This window comes from Phalaenopsis equestris, unplaced genomic scaffold (assembly GCF_001263595.1).
Source record: "Phalaenopsis equestris unplaced genomic scaffold, ASM126359v1 Scaffold000445, whole genome shotgun sequence".
Classification (NCBI taxonomy): Eukaryota; Viridiplantae; Streptophyta; class Magnoliopsida; order Asparagales; family Orchidaceae; genus Phalaenopsis; species Phalaenopsis equestris.
This window is the reverse complement of record NW_018164886.1, coordinates 276,225-286,983: the sequence shown is the minus strand read 5'-3', so window position 1 is coordinate 286,983 and position 10,759 is coordinate 276,225. Positions and strand designations below refer to the sequence as shown.

At 40.3% G+C, this 10,759-nt stretch overlaps 1 protein-coding gene across 2 annotated transcripts in view; it reads left to right on the top strand.

The window, feature by feature from the left end:
• The window catches only part of LOC110027781 (protein transport protein SEC16B homolog), a 32,693-nt gene extending 22,308 nt beyond the window's left edge, over positions 1–10,385 (top strand). For both annotated transcript variants that reach the window (XM_020729335.1, XM_020729334.1), the window contains exons 8-13: positions 7,620–7,747; positions 7,815–7,926; positions 8,017–8,319; positions 8,870–9,007; positions 9,096–9,394; positions 9,493–10,385. In XM_020729335.1, coding sequence (XP_020584994.1) covers positions 7,620–7,747; positions 7,815–7,926; positions 8,017–8,319; positions 8,870–9,007; positions 9,096–9,394; positions 9,493–9,730 — 1,218 coding nt within the window. In that variant the 3' untranslated portion in view covers positions 9,731–10,385. The remainder of the gene's footprint in view (positions 1–7,619; positions 7,748–7,814; positions 7,927–8,016; positions 8,320–8,869; positions 9,008–9,095; positions 9,395–9,492) is intronic.
• Positions 10,386–10,759: the final 374 nt, after the last annotated feature.

The following is a 10,759-nucleotide window of genomic DNA, read 5'->3' as shown; positions in this document are numbered from 1 at the left end:
TTTTTAAGGCTAGGTAGTTATTTATGCTTGTCATTTACTTGTTTGTTAAATTAATTTGAATGTTCTTGCATTTTTATTATGTGATCTTATCTTTCTTATTTTTAGCCATATTATGATATTATGCTATAGCGTTGAATTTTATTATATGTTTTATTTTTTTGTCAAGGTTAATGACTAGATGACTAGTTTGTTTTATGCCTATATTCTGGATCTATTAATATATGTTATTAATTTTAGAGTTGTTTGCTAAATATGTTACTATTTATTTGTTTGCCTATTTTAGTTTGATTTTTTTTTTCATGTGATATGCTTTATGTTATATGATGACACTATTCTATTATTTAGTTATTAGTATATTATGTAAATTTAGTTTAGATAGTGAAAATTTAGGTTTTTTTAATGTATAAGCTGTGACGCGGGAGCTTCCCTGTGTCGCAGCACTGTAGTTGCGACAGTGTCGCAGATGCGGGACTGTAGCTACTACAGTTCCGCGATCCGACCTTTCTCCTCTTTCCTTTTTTTGTTTTTCCCTCCCTCTTCCCTTCCTTTTTCATAATTCTCCTATTTAATTACTTATCTATTATATGCCTTATATGCCTGCCTTTTCTATTTCTTTCATTTCCTAACCATTATTATATTTATAAATTCCCATTATATATATATATATATGTTGTTGAGTGTTTTAGGGTTCATTTTTTGATGAGTGCATATTTCTGAGTGTTTCCTTTGAGGCGTTCTTCCCCTCCAAGGGTTGTATTCGACTGCGAGAATATGCTCTGATTGTAACTCGTTCGAGGTGGTAACCGTCTCTAGGGGTCCGGGTGGTGCTCCAACTGTAACTCGACCCCTCGACGAGATATGCATCCTTCTGCCTTATACCTCCCGCTGGAAATTTTTCTTTCCCACCCATAACCACCAATTCCAAAACCAAACCTTAAATTCTCTTTGCTAATTTTCAGAATTAGCAATTCCAAATCAAATTTTCTATACCTTCAATTAGTTAGATGCACCATCGTTTAACACTCAACTTTAAACCCTAGCCATGCTTCTAAGCAGATACATGTCCGAGCCTACCCGGGAAGAGATACTGCTAGAAATCTGCTAACTTCAGCAGAGGATTGCGAACATTGAGGATGAAATCAGATGGGTGGTCACCCTCAGTCGGTATCGGGAGAGTCGAAGGAGAGAACGAGAGAATCTGAAGATGAAGTGTGAGACACAACGCCACTTCCTATCATCTTATTACAAATAAAGGGCGTTGACTCTAGCTTTAGAAGTTGAGAGACCACAAAACTTAGCAACTTCCACATCTTACAGACATATTTTAACCTTAGGATCTTGCAGTTTGAATATATCTAGGAGCACACCCATGACGACCTCGATAGAGGAAAAGTTGATTAAAAGTGGAGAACTCGTAGGATTAATCTGCATCCCTAAATTTGGATTCAAATGCAAGACCAGAGGAAAGATTTGTTTCACTAAGTAGGGCGTTGTTGTAAAAGTGGGCAATGACAATTGATTCAGGAGAAGATAAAGACTTCAGAAAGGATTCTCAGCTTGCAACCAAAGAGGAAGAAACACTATAGATTTCAGTTGACCCCAGGAGAGAGATTCCAGCTAGGGTAACACTAATTGTTTTAGAAGTTAGTAACCTTGATATGATGGGCGTTCATGTAGAGTATAAAATTGTGGTGTCTCAAGCTACCGTTTTACGAGCATTGAGAGGAACATTAATAGGGCTGACCAGGAACATTAATAGGGTTGACCTTGGATGTTCAAATTGGTCATGTGTTTGAGGAGCCGACATCAGATACAGGGCCACCACAAATAAGAGAAATATAGATTTTCATATGTATAAACCTTTTCCTGAGTTATCCCTATGGAGGAAGTTCCAGCCTGACAGAAGTGGAATCATTTTGTGTCATGTTGGGAATATTACATGGAGTTATTCAGATGTTAGCATCATCAGATGTCCAAACAGTAGAGATGAACCCCAACTTTGTACTTGGCCCGAGGAGCTTGATGGGGACAGATTTTTCAATGAGATCCAGGTTCTTTTAGTGAAGAAGAGGTCTTTTTTGAGTGGAGGCTAGTGAGAGTGGTGCAACCTACCACAGATATCACCCCAGAGTTGACTTTTTACATACTAGTTCATTAGTTGCACTTAGCCGAATACGAGGAGTGGAAGAAGTAGGTTATGAAGGGGATGACTCGATATCTAATTCGTGAGATTCCTCATTTCAGGGTGTGCCCAAAGTGGATGAGTACTTGTTCTATCAGAATGTGCTTTGGAACGACACGCCTATTTGATTGACTTACCAAGGCACTTGAAGCCATGCAGGAAAGTTTGTGTTATTCTCACCGCACATCAAATTGAACCGACCAAGGGTTACTTTGGGCAGATTCAACTGAACATACAGGTCAAGCAGTCTTAGGAGAGTGGACTAATATGGATGTACGCTTGCAAGTGGAGCAAACTTTGGTGTTTTGGGAGGCAGTGCAACTGATAGTGGAATCCAGGTCCTATTGGAATGACAATTGAAGATCTGTTCGACCCGGATGATTACAACTGCTCCATCACCGCAATGTGCAGCCAGAAGCTTTGACGAATAAATTCAAAAGCTCCCCCAACCCCGGGGGATTGACACGGGGCTAGGGGATCGGTCCAGGCGATGTTTAAGGAGACCAGCCCAGACCAAACTTGCTTGAGGAGATCGGTCCTGACAAATGTTGGGTTGGGCGTGATCCTTACTGGTGGGAGTGCCACTCGCCCTTTTATTTCCATCCTTTTCGTTTGTTCCAATGGGGAATCGTTTATCTACTGTTTTTTTGAAGTTAGGATTTAGTTTTTGCTGTGTTTGCTTTCAGATTTTTTATGTGGAGTCATTTTTCCACTTGTTAGGGTTGTGCTCTGGCTATATTCTGATATGAGGTGGTGTTATATCTTCTTTTTTATCTTTACATAACCCTTCTCCCACTCTCCTCTATTGCCAACCTCCCCATACTTCATCCCAACACCCAACTGCCCTTCCCCAATAGTATAACATTGTTGTCCAGCTTCCCAGACCTCCTCTCAGCACCCAGCTGGCCCTTCCTTGCAGCATAACCTGCTGTCCAGCTCCCCACACTTCATCCCAACACCTAGCCGCTCTCTCCCAACAACATAACTTTTGTTTCATGTTTCCCCGACTTCCCCCTACACCAACTGCAACTTTTTCAGTAGCAAATCCTGCTGTCCAACCACTCCAATTTCGCCCAACCTACCTACTGGCCTCCCAAATTACCCCTTCAACCCCCCTTCACGATGAAATCAGATGGGTGGTCACCCTCAGTCGGTATTGGGAGAGTCGAAGGAGAGAAAGAGATAATCTGAAGATGAAGCGTGAGACACAACGCCACTTCCTATCAGCTTATTACAAACAGAGGGCGTTGACTCTAGCTTTAGAAGTTGAGAGACCACAAAACTTAGCAACTTCCACATCTTACAGACATATTTTAACCTTAGGATCTTGCTGTTTGATTACACCTAGGAGCACACCCATGACGACCTCGACAGAGGAAAAGTTGATTAAAAGTGGAGAACTCGTAGGATTAATCCGCATCCCTAAATTTGGAATCAAATTCAAGACCAGAGGAGAGATTTGTTTCACTGAGTAGGGCGTCGTTGTAAAAGTGGGCAATGACAATTGATTCAGGAGAAGATAAAGACTTCAGAAAGGATTCTCAGCTTGCAACCAAAGAGGAAGAAACACTATAGATTTCAGTTGACCCCAGGAGAGAGATTCCAGCTAGGGTAACACTAATTGTTTTAGAAGTTAGTAACCTTGATATGATGGGCGTTCATGTAGAGTATAAAATTGTGGTGTCTCAAGCTACCGTTTTACGAGCATTGAGAGGAACATTAATAGGGCTGACCTTGGATGTTCAAATTGGTCATGTGTTTGAGGAGCCAGCGTCAGATATAGGGCCACCACAAATAAAAGAAATATAGATTTTTCATATGTATAGACCTTTTCCTAAGTTATCCCTATGGAGGAAGGTCCAGTCTGACAGAAGTGGAATCATTTTGTGTCATGTTGGGAATATTACATGGAGTTATTCAGAGGTTAACATCATCATATATCCAAACAGTAGAGATGAACCCCAACTTTGTAATTGGCCCGAGGAGCTTGATGGGGACAAAGATTTTTCAATGAGATCCAGGTTCTTTTAGTGAAGAAGAGGTCTTTTTTGAGTGGAGGCTAGTGAGAGTGGTGCAACCTACCACAGATATCACCCCAGAGTTGACTTTTCACATACTAGTTCATTAGTTGCACTTAGCCGAATACGAGGAGTGGAAGAAGTAGGCTACGAAGGTGATGACTCGATATCTAATTCGTGAGATTCCTCGTTTCAGGGTGTGCCAAAAGTGGATAAGTACTTGTTCTATCAGAATGTGCTTTGGAACGACACGCCTATTTGATTGACTTACCAAGGCACTTGAAGCCATGCAGGAAAGTTTGTGTTATTCTCACCGCACATCAAATTGAACCGACCAAGGGTTACTTTGGGCAGATTCAACTGAACATAAAAACATACAGGTCAAGCAGTCTTAGGAGAGTGGACTAATATGAATGTACACTTGCAAGTGGAGCAAACTCTGGTGTTTTGGGAGGTAGTGCGACTGATAGTGGAATCCAAGTCCTATTGGAATGACAGTTGAAGATCTGTTCGACCCGGATGATTACAATTGCTCCATCACCGCAATGTGCAGCCAAAAGCTTTGACGAATAAATTCAAAAGCTCCCCCAACCCCGGGGGATTGACACGGGGCTAGGGGACCGGTCCAGGCGATGTTTAAGGAGACCAGCCTAGACCAAACTTGCTTGAGGAGATCGGTCCTGACAAATGTTGGGTTGGGCGTGATCCTTACTGGTGGGAGTGCCACTCGCCCTTTTATTTCCATCCTTTTCGTTTGTTCCAATGGGGAATCGTTTATCTACTGTTTTTTTGAAGTTAGGATTTAGTTTTTGCTGTGTTTGCTTTCAGATTTTTTATGTGGAGTCATTTTTCCACTTGTTAGGGTTGTGCTCTGGCTATATTCTGATATGAGGTGGTGTTATATCTTCTTTTTTATCTTTACATAACCCTTCTCCCTCTCTCCTCTATTGCCGACCTCCCCATACTTCATCCCAACACGCAACTGCCCTTCCCCAATAGTATAACATTGTTGTCCAGCTTCCCAGACCTCCTCTCAGCACCCAGCTGGCCCTTCCTTGCAGCATAACCTGCTGTCCAGCTCCCCACACTTCATCCCAACACCTAGCCGCTCTCTCCCAACAACATAACTTTTGTTTCATGTTTCCCCGACTTCATCCCTACACCAACTGCAACTTTTCCTGTAGCAAATCCTGCTGTCTAACCACTCCACTTTCGCCCAACCTACCTATTGGCCTCCCAATTCACCCCTTCAACCCCCCTTCATAACCTTCGGCCTTGACCCGCTCCCTTAACACTTCGCTGATGCCACCAATGTCACGGATCTTCTTTTTGGCTCTTAGTTGGAGATAGTATATAATTGTATTTCCCTTTTCTGTTTGCGTCGTGTTGTAAGCCTAATTTAGTATCAATAAAAGTTTGCTTCGTTTTCGTTGATTTCCCTGTTTGTTCCGTTTTTATTTGGTATCAGAGCTAGCCCAACCCTAGTCTTATCCTAGTGTCCCTCGCATTCATTCCTACCCCCTCCAAAATTTTTTCTGCCTTAAAAGCTTCGACGAATACAGTTGTAGCTCCACCAACCTTGGTAGATTGATACGGGAGCTTCCCCGGGTCGTGACACACTGACACTGTAGTTGCTACAGTACGGCGGGCCAGCCCCTCTCCTTTTTCGCTCCCCTTCCTTTTCCATGATTCTTCTATTTTATTTCCTACCCATTATATGCCGGCATTTTCTATTTCTTTCCTTTTCTAAGCATTACCTATCATATTTACAAATTCCCACTATAGATGTGTTGTTGAGTGCTTTAGGGTTCATATTTGGATGAGTGCTACCTTTGGGGCTGTAATTCATCCGAGGTGGTGAGTGTCTCCAAGGGTTTGGGTGGCGCTCCAGCTGTAGCTCAACCCCAATGAGATATGTATCCTTCCGCAGCTCTCCGACCCCGCTTCTAGCAGTCACAAACTATCTTCTCCGCTGCAGCTCCGGCCTTACAGCCACGTACCTGGTGTCCCTGCCTCCCACCAACCACCCCAATCATCTTCCCTGTTGTTGTTTTCCGCCTCCAATAGCTATCCTTTTGCTGCCATCCTATCCTGCTCTTTCCAGGTTGCTGTCCTTTATGCTGTGTGCTGTCAAGACTACCGGTGACATCTTCCGGGTTGCTGTCCATGCTGCAGGGTGCTTGTCCCTACCCCTGCCGGTCGCTGTCCACCGTCCCCTGCACTATCCCAGCAGGCTGCCTTCCTCCAGTTCCCTTCCTGCAGATCGCTGGCCGTCTCCAACACATCCCAGCAAGCTGCCCTTCCTCCAGATCTCTTTTGGCAGGCCGCTGGCCATCTCCAACACCACCCAGCAGGCTGTCCTGCCGCCGTCAACATCTCCACCATCGTAGCCCTAATTGGATTTTGTATGTTGTGTCTTTATGATTGTGTTGCTATTTTGGTGTCGTTTGTTTTTGTTAGGAGAGTCTTTATTTGTAATCATGGAATTCAGCAATATTATTATTATTTTTGTTGTGGTTTTAACTTTCCTACGATATCAAGCTGGGAGTTGAATTTTACTTTTTAGCTTGAAATGCGGATGAGAAGATTTGATTTTTAGATTTTTGAATGGGATTTTGGATTTTGCAATATCAAGTTTTAAATAGTATTTTTGTCTGTTTTTGATCAATTTGCTTATGTTCCTCAAATTAATCATGCAAACCTTATGTTACAACTGCATGTATTTTTCTAGATTAAAATAGTTTTCCTGGATGTAGAGACATTCGAATGATATTTTCTCTTTCTTGATGTATTTCTTTTCTGATTCTTTTGTATTGCTGCTTCTCTCATGTTGTCTGGTTACCTTAGGAATAATCGCTGTCGTTCTCGGATATTACCTTATTTCTTATCGTGTGCTGTTTCACTTATTATATACTTTCTTCAAAGATCATCTTTTAGATAACATTTAATTAGATTTGAGGTCTGTGGCACTGATGCACCCAGAAATCCTCAATTGATATTTACAATGACATATTTGTTTTCTAAGTAGCTGTTTCTACTGCTTTGTTTTGTTTCTTTTTTTTTATTCATGGTTTGTGTTACTGTTATCATAAAATACTCTGCTTTGCAGAAGCCTTTTTACTATTTTTCAAAGTTTTTTGTACGTGTTACATTTTAATGGGCGGTTCTTCATTTGTTTGGCACATAATAATCTGCTATTCTGCATTTTTAATTCATTGTGAATATCTTTGGTTATTCCTATTGGTTTTGCTTTTTATTTGAGAAAAAAAACTTAACTAAAAGCTCATTTTAACTGTTTATTTTTGCTTATATGTTTCTTCTTTGCAGTCTGGGATGCATAAGAAACATAAATCTTTCTTGATCTATGGTTTATTTTGTTAATTCCCTAATCTGATTCAATGCGGCGTGGCATTCTACAGAGGACTGAAATATATGAATATTCAAAGGTCCTTGGAAACTCGCAGTTTGTCTTGTTACCTTTTCAACCATACAAACTTGTTTATGCTTACATGCTGGCTGAAGTGGGAAAAGTATATGATTCACTAAGGTGAGTGGTATGATTAGTATTTTTTTCTTATTAATTAATCCTTACATTGTTATATTCTTTGCTTAAGGTATTGCCAAGCATCCATGAAGATGTTGAAATATTCTGGCCGCTCTGCGGAGGTAGAGTTGTGGAGGACGTTGTTCTCATCTTTGGAGGAAAGATTGAGAAACCACCAACAGGTTTTCTTAGCCCGCACGCCGCCGCTACCTTCTCGACCTCTCTCTCTGTATCTCTCATGTGTTTTCATTTCTTTCTAATCTCGTTTTCAGAGTGGATACAGCACAAACTTGGCCCCAACCAAACTTGTGGGCAAACTGTTCAACTCCATTGATCGTTCCATACACCGCATGATTGGTGTACCACCCCTTCCACCAATGCTACAGAAAAGTGGAGAAGACAGAGATAATAACTCTCTAGGCCAAAAAGTATCAAGTAGCCAGTCAGCAACGGCCATTACATCTTTGATGTCTTCACCATCAATAGAGGCTATAAGTGAGTGGACAGGTGATGGCGGTGGGAAGGTCGTGCACAACAGAAGCATTTCTGAGCCAGATTTTCGAAGCACAAAAAATGTACCATCTTGGTTCATTTGACTAAGAAAACTTGGGAAGTTTACATATGTAGCACATTCTTATGTAGTTACATATCTCAAACCTAAACTTTCATATTTACATGCCTGCTGAGTTCTTATGTATTTTTGCGCTTCTCAAACCTAAACTTTCATATTTACATATGTAGCACATTCTTATGTAAGTTTAGGCGTGATATATGTAAATGCGGCTATGCATGAAAATGTGTATTTCATTTTTAAAAAGTTGTAATATGAAAATATGAAAGATTTTATGTGGTATTTAAAATTTGTGTGCTATGTGTGTAAATATGTAAGTTTAGGCGTGATATATGTAAATGCGTAAGAATCGTGTGCTATGTATGTAAATTCCACTAACTTTTTTTGCAAGCATATTTGATTATAATAATTCTGAACCAATCGAGTAGTTATTGAATCTTTGCACCTTATTCAATTTGGCCTTGTTTCTCCCTTGTTTTTTTTTTTTAGATAAATGCTAATGTCCATGAAGTCCCTCTTTCTTTTTAGTACTCTTATATTGTTTTTCTGTGCAGAACTTATCAAAGAGCAGCGGCTCATATGGACAAAGCAATGCATCAATATCTGGCGGACCGTCACGCTTTGGACGCATTGGCTTTCAGATTCTTCAGAAGACCATTGGTTGGGTTTCACGGACTAGACCCGATCGCCAGGTTTCCTCCCACAATTGTTTTTAGTTCTATCTTCTCTATATTCTTCTTATTAATTTTGATACTTATTTTTTTGACATTGTCATTCAAGGCAAAACTCGGCGAGAGCAACAAATTCTATTATGATGAAAAACTGAAGAGATGGGTGGAGGAAGGTGCTGAGCTTCCAGCTTCAGAAGCTTTCCTGCCACCACCTCCTATGGCTGCTTCTTTCCAGAATGGTAAATCAGATTATGATGTGAAGAATGTCTTGAAGAGTAATGGCCTTATTATGGATGCTAAGCAAGAAACACAACTTGATACTCCATCAGAACAAGTGTTTGGCTTGCCACCAGTGCCACCAAGCCAAAATCAGTTCTCAGCTCGCAGCAGAGGCGGGGTCCGATCAAGGTATTTTTCTTTTTAAAATAGTATTGTCATTTTCCCCAGTCTTTCCATATTTTAGATCTCTTGATAGTAGAGCATCACCTTTTCCTCTTGTTTCGCAGGTACGTAGATACTTTCAACAAACGCGACGGATCTGTTACGAGTACATTCCATTCGCCCTCTGCTCCATCTGTGAAGCCTTTGTCTGGTGCCAATTTCTTCATTCCTTCTGCTCCTGCAAATCATGAAGATCAGACAAGTGATGCTTCTATAAGATCAAGCATCCATGAAACCGCCATTACTGAAGAACCTTCCACTTCTGTTGTCCAAGATTCAATATTTTCTCCACCATCAAATTAGACTTCTTCATCCAGGCAAAGGTTTTTGAGCATGGATAACATTACCACATCACAAAGTTTGTCAAGTGGCAATGTCTCCATCTCCCAAAGTGTGGCATCATGGAGTGGAGCCCATCCAGCCATTTCAAATACTAAATCAGTTGAAATGAAGCAACATTTTTTTCCCACTTTGGTATCGCAAAAATGATACTCATCACATTCAATCAGATTGCAGTTCATCTCTAACAGCTCGATGCAGTTTGTTCTGTACCAGATGATCTTCATGATGTCGAGCTCCACCATCAACCCGTTTTGAGCGCCTTTTGTACATATAATTTGTTCATTGTATTAAAAAATGGATAATCCCTGTTGCAAAAAAAAAAAAAAAAAAAAAAAGAAAAAAGAGTTAGCCTTGGGGAAGATGAAATTGTTGTTCAGCGGGTGTATTGAATATGCAGTCATATTTATAACATATGTAGGTGAGGTTTCATATGCAGGAACACTTCTTTGCAGATTCTAGTATTGGGAAGAAAAAGAAAGTGTAATAAGTACCTTCTTGTTATGTTTCAGGCAGTAAAATCTTACTCATTTTTTTTTTGTAGTTTTTCTTCTCTCTCCCTTGTGATGTATATGCTACACTGTCCACCGGCTTATTTAATGGAAAATTTAATTGCATACCACACAATTCTTATATAATTACATGTTTAATATCAGAATTTTTTATTTTTGTATTTATAAGTGTTGATGCCCTTCTCGAATTTGTTCGGGGATTTGCTGTTAAAGATGGCTGGGATCAAAGACTAGATTGCTTCCATTTACTAGGGAGTATTTGTTTAGGAGACATTTCCTATAAAGAGGTACATGAAAGATTTCAACAGAGTTGACTGTAGAATTTTTAAAATTTTTAATGAAATTTAGATGAAATATAACTTGGAAAGGTTTTCACCAAGTAAAATTGATGGTAGGACATGTCCTTGAAATTTTATTCTTTAAAAAGGATTTAAATGAAAGTCCTCCAAAAACATGAAGATTAAGGATGAGGGGTGGGACT